Here is an 18,391-nt window from a genome sequence, read left to right as displayed (position 1 = left end):
CTTAACAATGTTTTTCCTCCTAACACGTGAGCATGAAATGCCTTTCCATTTCTTTGCATTGTCTTGAATTTCTTTAATCTGTTTTATAGTTTTCAAGGTACAGGTATTTTATCTCTTTGGTTAAATTTATTCCTGGATATTTTATTGTTTTTGATGCAATTGCGAATGGGATTGTTTTCTTAATTTTACTTTCTGCTGTTTCATTATTAGTGTTTAGGAATGGAACAGATTTCTGAACATTGATTTTGTATCCTGTGATTTTACTTTGAATTAATTTGTCAGTCCCAGTAATTTTTGGTGGACTCCTTAGGAGTTTCTCTGTATAGTATCATGTCATCTTTAAATAGTGAAATAAGGAAAACCCAATTTGAATTTCAACTATTTCCTAGACCATCCTGATAAGGGTTATTTTTTGTTTCTTAGAATGATCTGGAAATTGATACAAGAGATTTCTGAGTATCTTTTAAAATTTGTACATATCACATATAAATATGTGTATAAATATGTATGTTATACATATATGTGTATAGTTGTATATATATTTATGTATAATTAGCTGTACACAATTCTCTTTATTAAATGTGTTTATTAATTTTAGTAGATATATTGTTGTCTTTATAAAATTCTGAGTTTAAGACCCTATTTATGTATCATGCCTATTATAGATCATCTATGTATCTATCTATCATCTCTCTATCTATCTATATCTCTGTAACTTCAAGCTAAATGGGCCTTATTTGTCACAAGAGTGAATACTCTGGTATCTAAAGTAAGCAAAAGCAGCTGTGCAGCATTACTGAGTTCTGATATATTGAGTATTTCTGACGGAGTATGCTACACCATAGACTGTCCCAAGGATAAAGTCATGTGGCAAGGCATGCAGACCTGAGTAATACATGGTTTTGGAGGAATCTTATGTCCATCTAATATTTTCTCACAGATTTTAATATGTATCCCACTCTGTTTCTTCCACAAGGCATCCACTTCACATATATTTCAGCATATAGAGGCAGAAAAATTAGAGCTCTGGGATCCAAAAGATGGGGATTCAATCTCTTTTAGTATGGACTACTGATTTATCCCCTCAAATGTCAGTCTCATCATTTTTTTTAAAGATTTTATTTATTTATCAGAGAGAGAAAGAGGGAGAGAGAGCGAGCACAGGCAGACAGAATGGCAGGCAGATGCAGAGGGAGAAGCAGGCTCCCTGCCGAGCAAGGAGCCCGATATGGGACTCGCTCCCAGGACGCTGGGATCATGACCTGAGCCGAAGGCAGCTGCTTAACCAACTGAGCCAAATATGGATGTCAATAGAGGGTTGCTAAATGCTCATATATAACCATCTGTGCACAGTGAAGACACATAATCGGTGCCCAATTCATGTTAGTATAATGTGGACAATAACTGAGCTAGAGCCACATTTCTATATATCGAACTCATCCCAAATTTGAAACAACCAAGAATACAGTTAAAACAACTTAATCAAACATGTCTTACATTCTTTCTTTTAAACCCAAAACATACAGGGTTTTCTTTTACAAGTTTTCCTGAGTTTCTCATTTTGCAGCCCTTGAATGAGAACTACTAGATCCATTCAAAAATTTGGCATTTTGCCTTTGTTCATATTAAACTTTTAAAATGTTTTCTAACATTTGATGATGTTTATACCTCTGAATATTTATTCCTCAGGTTTTATGGCTCCCACAAGAAAGAGCTCCTTCCTCTCTCCTCTCAATCCATTTCTAACTTGTGTTCTCAGTTAATTTAGTTTATCCAGATCTTTCTGTTCTCTGAGACTCTGTCCTCCCTCTGCTTAAGGTTTCAATTTAGTGTGTGGGAAATTCCTTGACACCTGTGACTTTTTATATCCCCCAAAGCTCTTAGAACAGTAGCAAGCTGATAGGAAATGTTCAATATACTTAATTGAAAAAAAAAATCTCATTCTAAATATGTGATCCAGTGTTAGGTCATAAATACAAAAGCTTGAGTTTGGTGCTCTTGTCGCATCCTAAGAGGTCACATCTGAGATGTCAATTCTTTTTTTTTTAAGATTTTATTTATTTATTTGACAGACAGAGAGCACAAGTAGGTAGAGAGGCAGGCAGAGAGAGAGGGAGCAGGCTCCCTGCAAGCAGAGAGCCCAATGTGGGGCTTGATCCCAGGACCCTGAGATCATGACCTGAGCTGAAGGCAGAGGCTTAACCCACTGAGCCACCCAGGCGCCCCTGAGATGTCAATTCTTATAGCTTACACCAAAAATGAACCAATGGTGACTCATTACTCTAGAATTTCAAAAGTCTTCCCTACTAGCACTTGTTCTAACTTGAAGTTCCTTCATTTTGGAACCCCATTTCATGAAAAGAAGCCCTGGAATGTATTCTTCTTGAGATAAGCATGTTATCTTTCTTAAGATACTTTCATTAAGTTAAAATAATAAATAAGGGTATAGCAGAGGCCAACGTTGGTTAAGGGTAGAAGGAGGAACTGGATTTTATTTGGAACAGTTCTTCATTTGAATAAATGTTTACTGAAGTGAGTAAGCAGAGACATTTCCATCTATAGTTTGGAAAGGAGACAGGAGAGGGAGCAGTTCAAAGAAGCAGAAGTCTAAATTTTCAGGAGTCAGTTTTAAATTCTGTCCTTGTGCATGTGCATTGCAGACTTGATATGAGTACCGGAGTTCTAGGTACAATGTATGGTTTTTTTATGGTCAGTTTGTTATTCATCTCTGTATCCCAACACCTAGCACAGAGTGACAGAAACACTGTTGTACTGAAAAATTATTCCTCTCTGACTCTGGATTCTTCTTCAGAGACAACTGATTGATCAAGGTAAAATAAGGCCAAGTTAAAATGTGACAACACAGGGAGAAATACTGTTAAAAATAGTGTGATATTGGGGCGCCTGGGTGGCTCAGTGGATTAAGCCGCTGCCTTCGGCTCAGGTCATGATCTCAGTGTCCTGGGATCGAGCCCCGCATCGGGCTCTTTGCTCAGCGGGAGCCTGCTTCTCTCTCTCTCTCCGCCTACTTGTGATTTCTCTCTCTGTCAAATAAATAATAAATAAAATCTTTAAAAAAAAAAAAAAAAATAGTGTGATATTAAGAGAAGATGGTAGGTTAGAAGATGGTTAGTATCCCTGAGCTCAGGTTCCCACTCCACTACACCCAGCAATGCATGGTGTGACCCACCACAAAACCTCTATTATCTTTAGCTTTCTCTTTTATAAATAGGATCGTAAATCAGTAAGCCTTTTCCCCCTAATTAAAAAAAAAAAAAACCCTTTGATTCTCCTAGATTAAAAAACAATTTCTTCAACTGAAGAAATTGCTTTCATTTAAACTTTTATTTAAAAGAACTTCAGTTGAATAATACCCTGCTGTACATATTTCTTTAAAATCATTACTTTCCAGGATTTTGTGATGGATTCCAACTTTAGACTGTATATAGTATACTACAGTATAGTATTTAAGAAGGTGGAAAAGAGATAAACACTTATGGAACATCTCATATAAGGCAGATTTTTCACATTTATTTCATTCTCAATCCTTGTGAAGTGGGAATTTTCTCAATTTAAAAATGAACAAAACAGAGAAGTCAAGTATCATGCCAAAGGCCAGGTAAGAGCTGGATAGTGCCAGGCTCTCATCTCAGTTCTGATTTAAAAATCCATGTTCTTTTTAGCACATGATCCTGGCATTCTGTTTAAAAAAAAAAAAAGGTAGGTATTCCATTGAACAGATGGAAACACTGAAGTACAGAGAACCAGGGACTTCCTCAATTTTGTAGTAAATCAGCACTTTCGGTGCCAGGAAGAAACTCAAGTATTTTGGAGTATAAGCTCACAACATGTGCAAGTGAGGGAAAACATCCTTTTGTATGATAACTTTATTTGATGCCAGTATGAAACTTTCAGCGTTTTAAAATGACTAGATGTGAGAAAAATGGGCTTGTTGTATTTATATTTTTAAAAAATGAAATTCTAGTAATGCCGCTGTATTCTAGAGACTATTTCAAAAGGAACATATTTTATATCCTAGAAATTGATGAAACTCTTTTTTCCAAACCACGCACCCCAGCCTCCCTAGATCCCCAACCCCTGCCTCACACATACATGATATCGAGAGCATGACAGGGCTTAATGTTGAACTTTATTTCTTCTTTTATAAGTAATTTTCTTATCTGAAATTAATTTGTAATGTTACACAGTACTCTACTTCCTCTTCGGAAAAGAACTTTTTCCCTCTGTAAGTTCCTTGTGTTGGTTTTTTTCATCCTCTCTGTCTGTGTTGGCTTCTAGCCCTCTGTTCCTTTCAGTGCATTTGGTCGTTTGCCAAATGAGAGTCATCACTTAGCCCAAAAGTATCGTTTTCCAACACACAGAATCAAAAGGAAAACCCCGCCTATTACACCCACTGCTAATTATCATACCACAAAACTGACTAGTTGCATCACTGGACCATCACTTGTGAATTTCTGCTTTCCAGAGCTCTTATTCCTGCAGAGAACGAGTTTGAGCCTCATGGAAGATATGCCTTTAAGCCATTCAGGTCCTCAAGGGACACGCAGATCATCCTGGAAGCAATGGTGCCTCTACTCAGTAATAGCTCTTTTGCTGTTGCTTTTCTCCTTCAGTACACTAATTCTCACTTTTCTTCCACTCAAGGTAAGGAGATCATAGTACCTAAAATTGCTGCCTTTCTTTTCAAGTCTATTTATTATCATTGCCATTCAGTATTGTTAGAGCTAGTTGGAAGAGACGTGTTGGTATAGAAAATGCAAAAAGTTTCAAGTTTGTCATGGCATATGGCTTTTGAGGTCTATATAAATGTTTTGAAATGAAAGGTACTAGAAAATGCTACATGTTAGTTGTATAGCTGGGTCAGATAGAATCATTTAATTAAATCAGTCAATTGATAGATGCCTTGGAATACTTTCTCCCTTTCTGGAACTCTGCTAACCCCTCTTGGTGGAATAAAGGTATGTATAGAGGTATAAAACATATGCCTGCCTTCAAGGAATGGGATGCAACATATAGTCTTACTGAGGGAAAAGATAAAAGGAGATAATGGAAGACAGAAGGAGGTGAGTGATCAGTGATTAGTGCATCTTCGTGGAAGGAAATGGCACTGAACTAGGAGGTAAGATCTGGATTCTTGTTCTAGGTCTCCCTAGCTGTATGAATTTAAGAAAGACATTTAGTCTTTCTGGTTTCTTCATCTGAAAAATGGTGGTAGGAGAATGGATTTGTTCACTCCAGTGCCCCTTCCAGCTATAAAATACAGTGATTAATAATTCATCTAAGGATAATAGAGAGCATAAATGCTTTAGGAATTCAAAATAGGGGACAATGGCTTTGGGCTAGAGTGATCAGGGAAGGCTTCATGGAAGAAGGAGGAAGCACATTCGTATTTGGGAAGCCCCTGATGCTTATCAGGAATTTCCCATTGAGCTCCAACCCAAGTTGTGGGTCTAGTAAAAGAACTGGAGATATATTAGACTCTTCTTAAGTTTTTCTGACTGTTGACTACATAGCACGGACTAAAAGAAAATAAGAAATGTTTTATTTAACTTAAGAGCTAGACTATTTGGGGGTACATTTGAAGATTCTGAGCCTTGGAGATAATATAGTAGTATATGCCTATCTAAGAAAGGGCCATATGAAATTAGCACCTGCAGACACATTTTTCTAAGGGGACTGGCTGGTGAAATCTCCAAAAATGTGTTTCTGTGACTCAATTTAAAAGCCACCGAGAAAAGATGCAGGGGAAGGGCACGTAGTTGCTGGTATTAATTTAGTTAGGGGAAGTGTAGCTTTGGTCACATTCCTAGACATTAAACCATTAATCTGTATTCCCCAGTTGTACACAAGGATATGCAACAGAGGCCTTTCTAATCACGCCCCTACTCTCTCCAGGAATGTATCAAGCAGAAGTCTGAACTTCCTGGAGAAGTGATGCTTGAACAGAAAGAAAAGAATTGTCAGGAATTCTGAGGGTTTTGATTTGTGAAGAAAAGGAAGGGTGAGAATAGCAATAGCTTAACTTCGGAAGATTTCGCCCCTTTAGAGCAACCTCCATTTTTAACCAGATTTCCTGAAGAATATAAGATAATGTTATAGGTGTTATCCATTCCTACATATGGCTAGGGAACCAATGCATAGAAGGGGCTGAATATGTCCTTCTCAAAGGAACACAGCGGCTTCTGCAAAGGGAAAGAGGATGTCTAATAATGCCAGAGGGACCTAGAATGCCTCTTGCCAGAATTGAACTTGACTAAGCCCATGTGTTTAAGCTCGGATTCTCTCTCCTAGACAACATGCATCTTCTCAATGAAAGGTTCGTCCTCTAAAGAAATAGCCTAGAGTTTATTTCAAATTTGGAGAGATTTTAAAGGTTTTCAGGATACGATCATGATTGGATGTCATAAAGGCTTATTTCCTATAGGAAAAGCCAAAGGCCTGGCTGACGCGATGCAGTAACTCACTTTCCACTTGCCTGCACTTCCCGTTCCTCATTGGCCACAAATAAGTATCTCAGGAAAAGAGGGCTGTGTGGCTAGCGGATGGTGAGTCATTATGAGGTGGCTGTTCCACCTTCTCACCACACGCATGAACCTTGGAGGATTGGTTGTTGTTTTTTGTTGTTGTTGTTGTTGTTTTTAATCCTTTCTAGTTTTTATATACAAAACCCCACTTTCCAACATCCCCAGGCACTAATTCAAAAAGGATTAGACAGGAAGATTGGCTTCCTCCACACCAACAAAAATTTCTTTGGGAGCACAATCTTTCTCCTGCCCCATCCCTATCTTTCGAAAGACATTCAACTGGAAGGATTGGCTATGAACCCAAGGAATTTGGTCTACCCCCTCAGTGAAAATAACCTCACAGAAGTTATCTCTAAAATGAAGCACAACAAAACAAAAAAACCCCAAAAATGAATGTTCAGAAGAGTTCCCTGCTTCAATGAAATGAAAGATGCTTCCAAAAGGAGAAGTCAGGCTTGTACTTAGAAGCAAAATAGAGTCTGTTTCCAAATGTGATCTACGTAGGTTGGTTGTTGGTTTGAAGAAAGAACTATTGTTTTGGTCATTTGAACCCAAACATTTAAATCTGGGCTTATGTCATAATGGAGTTACAAGAGCAATTGCTCCTTCAAAGCAAAAATGAATTAAATTAAATGGAAAGTCCCATTTGTTTCTTCATAAATGGCTATTTACCTCTCTCGTAAACATCAGCGGTATTATAAATAGAAACTGCCCCCACAGAGGAGCAGGGGTGAGACTTTTGAATCAGACGGGCTGTTTGGATCTCCGCATAGCCTCTTATCAGCTGCATGACGTTGGGTTAGTTACTTAATCCCTCGCAGACGTACTTCCTCATCTGCAAATGAGCTTGCTACTTCCTACCCCATAGACCTACAGTAAGGATTAATGAGATCGGAGGGTGCCTGACCCGTAGGGGGCTCTGATAGATTACAGTGATTCATATTCACATTATTGCTGACATTGTAATTTAATTAAAAAAATTTAAACTTAATGAGGATAAATTTAAAAAGGCTTTTAACAAAACGGACATTCCTTGTTCATCTGTTTCATTTCCTCAGCTAAAGACATAAACAATGAGTCTTGGAACACTACATCAAAAACTAATGATGTATTGTAGGATGATTAGCATAACACAATAAAAAATAATAATAAAAATAAAGATTATACCTCACTGCCAAATAGAGGATTTTTGTGATTGGACAGATTCTCATTTGTGGCAGTAGAAAATGTCAGTGGCGGTTTCTGTAGTTCTAAGTAGACATTAAGGCAGCCCTAGTACAGCACCCACGATTTCTGTTTCTGGCAACTAATTTGTCTGTGGCCTCAGGTTTCTCCACACACTCTCTATGCATGATGGGAGACACCACAGATGCTATCTGTGCCACATTCTTTGGCACTCACTTATATTTAGGTTGTTACCCAATTGCCTCATGTGTGTGATCATGTGTTTCTGGAAAAGTCATAAGCTGCCTAAGAGGCGAGGACTATGAATTGTGTGTGTTTCTCTTGCTTACAATGCTGGCTGGGATTATAGGATCAATGTTTTGTTCCGTTCTTCATTGTGACCAGCATCATTATCGAAACAGCTAATATTTAATAAGCAGGACCAGATCTGTATGGGCAAAGCCCTTCTTCACGATTATTATATTTAAGCCCATAAACACCATCAGTAAACTAGGTGCTATTATGTCTCCCATTTTATAAGTGAGAAAACAGAAGATAAGGGAATCTAGCACATGCCTATCATGGATCAAACTAAACTGAATTTCAGCATTTAAGACACCCCAAAAGGGTGTCTCGTAATGAAATGATTGCAAGAGCAAAGACAATTGTAGGAATCCAAACTTTCTGATTGAACCTCCTTATCAACAAAATATTTTTGAGTATAATCCCACCGTATATGCTAATTTATTATGTTAGCTATAAGGGCTAATACAAGGTATAATAAAAAGATACACAAAATGAAAACTTGTAAGGAACCAAATGACATGCTTGGAATAGTATATTCACAATATTGTCACTGTGCATGAATTGTTCATGAACCTATCTAAGGCCTCCTATGAACCAGATTCTGTCCCTCTTACTTAAGGGCATTGACTGCTTCAACAATGATCTCCTTGTTCTTGCGTTCTATTTCACACCCCTCCTTCCCCTTTGCTGGAACATTCCCTTTAAATAGCAACAGATAACCATGTTGTCAGTTCCTCCATGTTCAAACAAAACCAACGACTATGAAAAACAATAAAATCAAAACATTTCTCTGACCTCTCATCCCCATCCAGGCTCCATTTAATTTTTCTGTTTTCCCTTACACCAAAATTCCCCCGATTTTTCTTTTCTCATCTGGTCTTAAATCCATTCTAATTAAGCTTCTGTCCTCACCACATCACAGCAACTACTTTTGCCAAGAACCCCAATGGCTACCATATTATCAAATCCATCAGTTAATTCCCTGTCCTCACCTCACTTGACCCAGCAGCAGCAATTTGATAGAGCTGATCACATCTCTCTGAAATACTTTCTTCTCTTTGTTTCCAACATCACACTCTTCAAGTTTCCCTTCTGACTCACTGGTCTCCTTTGGTGTTTCTTCCTCATTTCCTGACCTCCACACCCTGCAGTGTTCCAGTGCTCCTCTCTATCTGTACTCATCCCCTTGACAATCTAGCACAGCCTCACGCCTTAAAGTGTCTCAGAGAAGCTAAAGATTCCAAAATGTATATCATCAAAACTCCTTAAATTCCATCCTTGTAGATCCAAAGGCCTACCTGACACTCGCGTCTGCCTGGGTATGTCAGAAGCATGAGTCATAAACTTGATGTGTCCAAAAGTGAGCTCATGATTCTTTCCTCTCAATTTACTCCTCTTAAATCTTGCTCATTTCAGTGATGAACAACTTTACCTTTTCAGTTACCGATGCCCCACATCTTGGACCATCTTCGTCTTCTCATTTTCTCATCCCATATCCACGTCCGGATGGCCAGCACCTTGGTCAGAGGCACCATGCCTTCTTGCCTAGAGGATTTCAGTGATCTTTTGGCTGGTCTCACTGCTTTTGCCCTGTCCTCTCTTTGCTTTATTCCTACCACAGCAGCCAAAGAAATCCCATCAAAGAAAAATGTGCAATATCTTTAAGTTCAAGCAGTCCCCTAAGCCCTTTTCCGCAAGGAAACTAATGAACTTTACACAGTACAAAAAATTTTTTTTGTGGTTATGCCTTATTTTACTACTAAGTATTTTAAAGTCTTTAGCATTTAAGTACCAATATTTATAGAATTAAGCACACTGGTGGCTTCTTGTAGCAAGTGAACTGTGATATGTCGCAACAGTTTGAAGCTAGCCTCCTCATGTTACCTCAGTTACTGTAAACGGTGTGATTGTCTGGATATTAGATGAGGCGGCTTTACCAGTCTGCATTGTGAATACTTCTATAGTTTAACGTTATTAAAAATAAAGATAAACTTAACTAGAGATTCTATTATTTTCTTTTCACATGCTGATGGATCATGGTGTAGGGACTGGGGTGTGGAGACTACTGTTGATAGATAATTCCTATGGCCCACGGGGAGGAGAGTCTGAGATCAAATAGTTGTCCTGTTAGGTGGATGGGATGAGACCTTCACTTTGGCCGAGAACACCCAAAAGGGCTGTTGGGTGATGAAAGGGGAAGACGGAGCCAGTGATCTGCAAAGGAGAGCTGAAACAGGCAAGGCAAAGTGGAGGGCAGGATTTTGTAATATGGCGAGGGAAAAGAAGTTTGCTTCAGGATCTGAAGCCTCTACCAAATAACCCCATCAAGAAGGTTGTGCCATGGCCACCCTCCTGACTGGCTCTTCTTTTTCTTCCCCTACAGACTGCCAGTGAACCCTGCATAGCTAAGTTCGGTAAGTAACCTGTCTTGCACGCCTCCTTTTTACTTTTCGTAGTATTTGTTCCAAGAAGGAAGCCCATCTTTCCTCACTTTTCAACTACTATTTATAACTGCTTATCACGTCCGAGCAGTTTCTAGGAGCTGAGACTTGAGAAGTAAACCAGACAGACAAGTTCATGCCTCGATGAAGCTTGCATTCACTGTCACACATCTGGGCAGGAATGCACATCACTATTCCAGAGCCAGACACCTGAAACCCCGGAATCCACCTTTAATTTTGTGTCTTCAATAAGCACATGTTTCAAATTTCTACCACCTTTCCCTCTGACGAACTCAAAGTTCTCACAGTTCACATGTTGCTGGTACCCAGTAGAGTGTGTGTAGGGTGACATTTTTGTTTCCAAATACATAGAAAAGGAATGAACACCAGGGAAGTGGCCACTTTGTTTGTGCCTGTCCTCTCCGCTCCTGAGCCCCTTTCCCTTAGAGTGATGACCCGGTATTCACTAAGAACACACGTTACAGTTTATAGGTACACTGAGAATGCCTTAGAATCCATAAAAAATAAATGCATTTGAATTGTTTACATATTTCAGGACACCCCCCCCCCACACACACACATTTCAGCCAAGAGCAGAACATTTCTAAAGTTAACAGCAATCCCTCTTTTCCCATAAAGTTCTAAATGCCGGGCTTCCCTGGCTTGTGGGAATTACGGAATCTCTTTTTAGTACTTGTCTCTGCCTTTGTAATTTGTTTTTGTTTTTCTAGTAAATGGAGTAAAAATAATATGTTTGAAATTTCTTCTCGAGGTGATAAAATGTTGAGAAACTCAAGTGCTGCTAAGTGGCCTCAAGTCTTTAAGTGGCTCCTACTGTAGAATGAGAGAACCAGTGACACTTTTTCCTGGTGACTTGCCTTTTGTCTGTTAAATATTACGTGTAAAGCAGAAAGAAATTCTGGGCTTTGAGCTCATTGAAGGTACAGAGAGACTTTACTACTTGCTCTAGTGATCCCTCCTTCATTATCCTTCAGAATCTACCCTCAGAGTCTTATAATCAATCAGTTATATATAAATAACAATTTAAGTCAATGTGTGATCTCTTGTGCATTGCTTTCTTGTCGAGGTTTCTTTCTAATTATGAAATAAAAGCTTTTCCCTCATAAAAAAATTACAGAGAATTAGATAACAGGCCAAATAAGTATTTTTGAATGATCAAGATACTCCCTGGGGCTCTGAAATACATTACTATGCAAAAACAATACACACTAGAAAAATATGTAAATTCCCCATATCCCTATAAAAATAAGTGACAAAGTCTTGACTCTTTCTCCATCCCTTGACAGTTTTAAACTAGGGATATTTTATATTTAAACACTTAAAAATTTAAATTTTTGTATTTAAAAATTCAAATAATTTCCATTTATAAACTTGTGAATTGGGGCGCCTGGGTGGCTCAGTGGGTTAAAGCCTCTGCCTTCAGCTCAGGTCATGATCCCAGGGTCCTGGGATTGAGCCCCGCATGGGGCTCTCTGCCCAGCAGGGAGCCTGCTTCCTCCTCTCTCTCTGCCTGCCTCTCTGCCTACTTAGGATCTCTGTCTGTCAAATAAATAAATAAAATCTTTTAAAAAATAAATAAATAAACAAACTTGTGAATTTACCATGATATCCCAAGCAGATCTTGGGATCCAAAGCCATAATTTAGACATAATACATCTAATTCAGGAGCATGGATGTATTATTCAATCAAGAAATATTTATTGAGCAAACAGTAGGTTTGGGGAACTTTTAGGTGCTGAAGATATAGCAGTGAGCAAAACAGAGAAGCACGTGTGCTCAAAGACATTATATTCAAGTGGGTATAATACAAACAATAAAGAAATGAGCCACTTAATTTATAATGATAATGACACACCTTTTGTGAAGAAAACTAAAGCAGGATAAAGGGAGAGATGGCAGGAGAGCACTATTTTCTGTAGACTGATGAGGAAGGTCTCATTGATAAAATGATACACAATAAATAGTATTTACATAGAAAAGCATGAATATGCGTCCTGTCGAGTTTGGTCATCACAGTCCTGGTGTGTGAGTCCTCTTAGTTTCTTTTACAAATACTGATTGACAACAGATGGAGTGACCCCTAAAATTCAACCCATTTTTCTCCTCCAAATCCATTTCTTTAGAGCTCTAAAACAAGGACTAGATACTTAAAATATTAAAATTGTGGTTGGAGAAAACTAATACAGACTAGGGAGAGAAACAACCTGTAAGTGGGAAAGAACTATCATCAGGAAGGGGATGAAATGAGTAACCACGCTTTCCTTTCTTTTCTCCTCTGTAAATGTCTTACAGGACCATCCCCTTTAAAATGGCAAATGACATGTCCTAAGCTTCCTTGTGTGAATAAGACAGCGAATGAGAAACTGGAAATACTTCAGAATGGCTTGTATCTCATTTATGGCCAAGTGACTCCCAACACAACCTACAAGGAACCAGCTCCTTTTGCGGTGCGGCTACGTAAAAACGAAGACATCATACAAGCTCTAACAAACAACTCTAAAATTCAAAATGTAGGAGGGACTTACGAATTGCGTGCTGGGGATATTCTAGAACTAATATACAACTCTGACCATCAGGTACTAAAAAACCACACATACTGGGGGATCGTGCTGCTGGCAAATCCGCAGTATAACCCCTAGAGACGCCTTTTGGCCTCCGCGCCATCTTTCCCACGTGGAGAGATGCTGGTGATTGCGTTGGAGGAGGCAGACTTTCCACACCCGCAGCTTGTCTGAGCATACAAATCAACACACATAGAACCTCTCTGCATGTGAGTTTTCATCTCTCAAGCTTATCCAAAAAAGACTCAGAGGACAGGCCAGAGACATTTGTTTACCTTCGACCTTGGGTCAGCAAAGATGCTTTATCAATCCGTGAGAAATGACTGCGGGTCGCTCGAGGACAGAAGGTTCTCAAAGAGTCTGTGTCTAATTCTTAAATCCTTGGATGGGAAAAATGTTTTATTGCCCTGGGAGCCTTACCTGGTGTGCAAAAAAAGATCCCAGGGCAGTGGCCTGGCCTTGTTCTCATATTCTTGGGCTGTTTCACTTTATTCTTCCCATACTCCTGTCTTTCGAGGCCCTCCTAATAAAAGTAACCAGACTGGGAGGGTGGCCACAGATATGCCAACAACACCCCACTTTAGATGTGATGATGTTAAGAAGACAGAGAATACTCTAGAGATTTATTGGGGCGCAGCCACAGCGGGCATAGAATGGAGTGCACTTTACTTGGGAATTTCCCTTGATTTCATCATGTTTGTTATGTAGAAGGCTTTATAAAACAAGCTGGTCAAAGCCTCCTTCTGAACCTTGACACAGGGCTCATGAGAAGGTGTTGATGTGTCTACATGTCAGTAGTAAAGAAAGAGTAATCATTAGTAATCCTAAAATTAAACCCTAGAAATTTGTATCATCAGTAATGTATTATGTCATGTAATAATTTCGTATTTTTAGCTGGCTCACCACAGTTGGCAAAGTGCTTTCATGTATCACAGGGCGACTCTATGAAGCAAATGAGGCAGGTGTTTTTGGCACAATTTTAACAGTGAAAATATGAATGCATCTGGAACATAAGTAACTTGCCTCAACCCATAGAAGTAGTGATTGATAGGGCCATGGTCTTCCCCAATGTGTCATAATATCTCAGCTTTAGGGTTAGTATTTCAGCTACGAAGTTAAGTCTAAAGAGCTTAGCAGATTATCAGCCGCACTCCCTTTCAGCTCAAGGTGGGTAGAATAAAGCTACAACGAACTTTCCTTTCTTAGCAAACTATTTTTCATTTCCCTGTTTGAAGCAGGGCACATGAGGTTGTTGCTCAGCGCTTACTCCAACCAAATCCCCGTCCTCACTTTAAAGAGCTGATCTTGGTCAAACATGTTAACTTCCAAAAATAATGACTAACCTTCAATTCAATGATAGCTTGCTAAAGATTTTAGACTCTGTTAAATCAATTAGCTGTCTGTGGATTCTTGTTGAAAGCTATGTAATATGATGACGTGATAGCCCATTTAAAATATTTATGGATATCTGTAAAAAACTATATTATGTTAATTAATAGTGTTACATATAAAGTTAATTTAAAAATATTTGTATTGTATAGTACAGAAATCGCTGGGGAGTAGAGCAAGCCTAAGGCCAAGATGTTTTTTAGTCTTTTTAAATAAAACATCTGCTGAGTGGTTGTATTGGGCAAAGACCTAGACACCTTGCTTCTCTTGCATTTGCATATCTTCTCAGGAAAGTAAAGTTATATCACATATTTATAAAAACTTGTTATTGATTGTTGTTGATTTATAAACAACAGTGTGTTGCAGTGCTGGAGGGAGCAAGCACTAAGCTCGTGACGGCTGATTGTTAAGTTTTCCAAAATTTTGCAATCTGGTTATTAATTACAGCCATTCTTGAAATTGGCCACAGTGGGACTATTTAAACCATGGGAATTGGTGACACTGCAAATTAGGGATTTTCCTTTGGGACAGCCTGTTCACCAGCACACCACTGTTTGTAAAACTCTCCTTCTTAATGACTCCTCTCTGTTCCTGCCTCGTTCCTGGGAAAATCGAGGCAGGCAAGGGAGAGAGTAAAACTGTCATACTCCCAGCAAGAGTCCCACCTGGTAGTGATTTCTCAGGGCAAGAGTGATCTCAGCACCTGCAGCCAGAGAGAGGGCTACTGACAGGTGACCTTGAAGTTTCCTGGTGGTGTCATTTCTGCCATTGTTTTCATGTATACTGTTTCCTTTTTCCTTCAAATACTTGAAGGTAATAAATGACAATAAAAAAATAAATAAATAAAATAATAATAAATAATGCATTTATTATACAAAGATTATACATTTGTATAATACATACATACAAAAATTATACATTTTTGTATAATAAATGTATATCGGTAAGTGGACTGTAGCTGACTTATCTGTGGGTTTATCAGTGTAGCGTCTGTGATGTTGAGAACGAACAGGGGCTTCAGAGAAAACCTTGACCGCGTGAACACACTTGCTCGGCTAGCATTAGGCAAAAGCGAGAGCTGGATGCAATTAGTTTTTGATTACGGGTGTCCCAGTCTCTTTTTTTTTTTTTCTTTTAAGATTTTATTTATTTATTTGACAGAGAGAGAGACCACAAGTAGGCAGAGGCAGGTAGAGATGGGGGGGAAGCAGGCTCCTCCCCGAGCAGAGAGCCTGATGCGGGGCTCGATCCCAGACCCTGGGATCATGACCTGAGCCGAAGACAGAGACTTTAACCACTGAGCCACCCAAGCACCCCTGTCCCAATTTCTGATGAGTTTGTCCGACAGTCTCACATTCTGTCTTCCACCCACCCCTCAACTCCACCTCAGCCATTCTCACAACAAAGCCATCACCAATACTTCTTACACTAACTTTTTTTTTTTAAACCTTCCATTTTGCTCATCAAAACTTACATAGAGTGTGGAATTTCACTGTGGGTGAAGTCTCTACTTCTGAAGATGGCAGTTCATTGAAAAGTAATACAGGTTTGAACTCCTTAAATGAAGCCTGTCTGTTCATCTTGGAGATGAAATTCCTGTCTTTTTGCATTTGATCTCAAAGAAGCAATTTCATTGGTGGGGATGAGAGGACATTTTAAAAATTTTTTATGTGAGAAGAAGCAGCAAAAACCTGATTAAGTATGGGTGAGGAGTCTAGTCAACTACCTTCAGGTCGACGTTTAAAGGAAACCTTGGTACATACAATTTTCTTGATCTGATAGGATGCATCTCTATTTTGGCGGTCACTAGCAACCCTGGCAAAGTCATTCTATGGATCATGACTCTTGTGAGTCCCACATCTATCCACAAGAAACCTGTGTACATGCTTTGCACCTACAAACTCAGAGAGTAGGACTGTAGCAAGATTCTCCCATTTTTACTACCAAGGAGCTGGCCTTCCTCTTCCCAAGAGATTTGCTGGGTGGGGTCAAACTCAAGCTCACTATCAACTTTTGCTTTCTTCAGTGGGACTCAGGCACTCGTTCTCCGTATCTCCCAATTGCAAGAACTATACTTCAAAGTTCTTTTAGGGGTTCCCTTGAAGTCCTCCCATCAGGCTTACTATTATTAGTAACTTTCATTGCTCCTCATTCCTTCTGTAAATGGAGTGGGTGGAACTCAGCACGGCCACAGTCTTTTCTTTACAGACGTTATCACAAACTCTCCTCCTTATTACTCTGCTCTCACTTTTTTTTTTAATATTTTATTTATTTATTTGATAGACAGAGATCACAAGTAGGCAGAGGCAGGCAGAGAGAGGGGGAAGCAGGGTTCCCGATGAGCAGAGAGTCCAATGCGGGGCTCAATCCCAGAACCGTGGGATCTTGACCCAAGCCAAAGGCAGAGGCTTTAACCCACTGAGCCACCCAGGCGCCCCTCTGCCCTCACTTTATGTCCTTGATCCAGCTAATGCATCAAAGAGTATCAGAGGAAAGGGGCTTACCTTCTTTCCTTTTGTAAATTCTGCATATTGGTGGGGGCAACTGCCTTACTCTCACTTTGATATCAGGTAGAATCCCACTTTAACATCCCGGTATACTCTTAGATGTCAAAAAGGGATCAGAGAGACCCATGATAATATGCAGAAATACAAAGCACTCCAAACTCTCATCACAGAGAAACAAAATATAAAAAGGCGGAGGGAGAGGGAAATTATAGTTCAGAAAAGTTAGGCTTAACAACAGTGTTACAAATGAATATAAAAGATTGCTTTTAATTTCTTGAGAATCTACGAAAATTAGAAAGCATGATGGGAATAGAGTTGTTTCGTCCAAAAAATTTGTTTTAACACACACTGTTTTATTAGGAAAAATAAACTTTCCCCTGGTCCTGAGCTTTAAGCACTCTCTCTCTAGGTTCACAAGGAATGCTCTAGATAGTAAAATGCAGACTTTCCATTTATTTTATTCGAATGTACTAGATTCTGTTAGCAGTTAACTAGTTTAAGGAATTCCAAGCAGCTTATATGAGCGACCACTCAAAGACACAAGCCAGTATTGATGAATTCCATTATGCCATTTGGGAAAGCAGACTGGAGGGTTTTTTAGGACCTGCTTCAAAGAACTCAGGAAACTTTTAGGAATAGGAACATGAAAATTCAATGAACAGAATCATTAGATTAAACCACCTCTCTCTTTGCTTCAATTGCATAATCAGAGTGGGAATCTCTGATTTTTGTGTTCAGAGGCATTGTTTCCAGACAGCTTTCTACAGGGGTAGCATGTTGCTTACTCTGGGCTGCAAACATATAGAGTCCGATGGACTGGGGTGAACTAGTGAGTTTCGGTTTTGCAGAATGGAAGACACAGAGACTTTTAACCTTTCCTCCATGCTTATGGGTTGTATCTCTTAACCAATGGGCTAATCTCTAAAAGGAATCCAATGTCCAAGAATCCAGAGTCTGACACAGTACCTAGCTCATAGTCCTTTTCTCTTTTGGGTGAACAAATAAATCATAAATTTACTTTGGCATTGGTAAGAACTCAGCATTATCATATGTACTCTGGATAACAGTGTCCAGTGGGGAAAGCCTTCAGTCTCCCTGTTCTTACTGTCCCTCATCCCAACACCTACTGCTCTCAACTACTCTCCTTCCCCATCAAAACCTGTTCTGAGGAACACTGTTAATATAAGTAAGATAAAGAACCTTATAAATTCACTTGCATTAAGGGAAAATAGCCAATAAGCTACCTTTTCTTGAATCACTAAAACAGGACAAAATCCTATTTGTTTTAAGCTCTGCTGGGCAGACATACTTGGAAGCAACAACCTTTATAATACCCTAGGGCAAAGCAATTTATTCAATTTATTCAATGATCAATGGTAGAGGTTTTCAAAGTGAAGTTTATGGACTGTATACCTCAGACTCGCTGGGGATGCTTGGAAAACAAAAACAAAAACAAA

The 18,391-nt window shown here is 39.1% G+C and overlaps 1 protein-coding gene across 1 annotated transcript; it reads left to right on the top strand.

The window, feature by feature from the left end:
• Positions 1–4,442: 4,442 nt before the first annotated feature.
• Positions 4,443–15,374, top strand: TNFSF18 (TNF superfamily member 18). The gene is made up of 3 exons (XM_013058404.2): positions 4,443–4,665; positions 10,399–10,429; positions 12,770–15,374. Exons 1-3 carry the CDS (start codon positions 4,522–4,524, stop codon positions 13,114–13,116), a joined length of 522 nt encoding a protein of 173 aa, XP_012913858.1. The 5' UTR covers positions 4,443–4,521; the 3' UTR covers positions 13,117–15,374.
• Positions 15,375–18,391: the final 3,017 nt, after the last annotated feature.

Source organism: Mustela putorius, unplaced genomic scaffold (genome assembly GCF_011764305.1).
Source record: "Mustela putorius furo isolate JIRA1106 unplaced genomic scaffold, ASM1176430v1.1 tig00000785_pilon_pilon_pilon, whole genome shotgun sequence".
NCBI lineage: Eukaryota > Metazoa > Chordata > Mammalia > Carnivora > Mustelidae > Mustela > Mustela putorius.
Note: the sequence above shows the minus strand (reverse complement) of the source record. Positions and strands in the feature narration are given on the sequence as shown.

What these genes read in the sequence shown, in the direction of transcription:
- TNFSF18 (XM_013058404.2), top strand. Translation starts at nt 4,522, where the DNA reads ATGGAAGATATGCCTTTAAGCCATTCAGGTCCTCAAGGGACACGCAGA. An exon ending in TCACTTTTCTTCCACTCAAG is followed by an intron (nt 4,666 to 10,398) that starts GTAAGGAGATCA and finishes CTTCCCCTACAG; the next exon opens with ACTGCCAGTGAACCCTGCAT. An exon ending in ACCCTGCATAGCTAAGTTCG is followed by an intron (nt 10,430 to 12,769) that starts GTAAGTAACCTG and finishes AATGTCTTACAG; the next exon opens with GACCATCCCCTTTAAAATGG.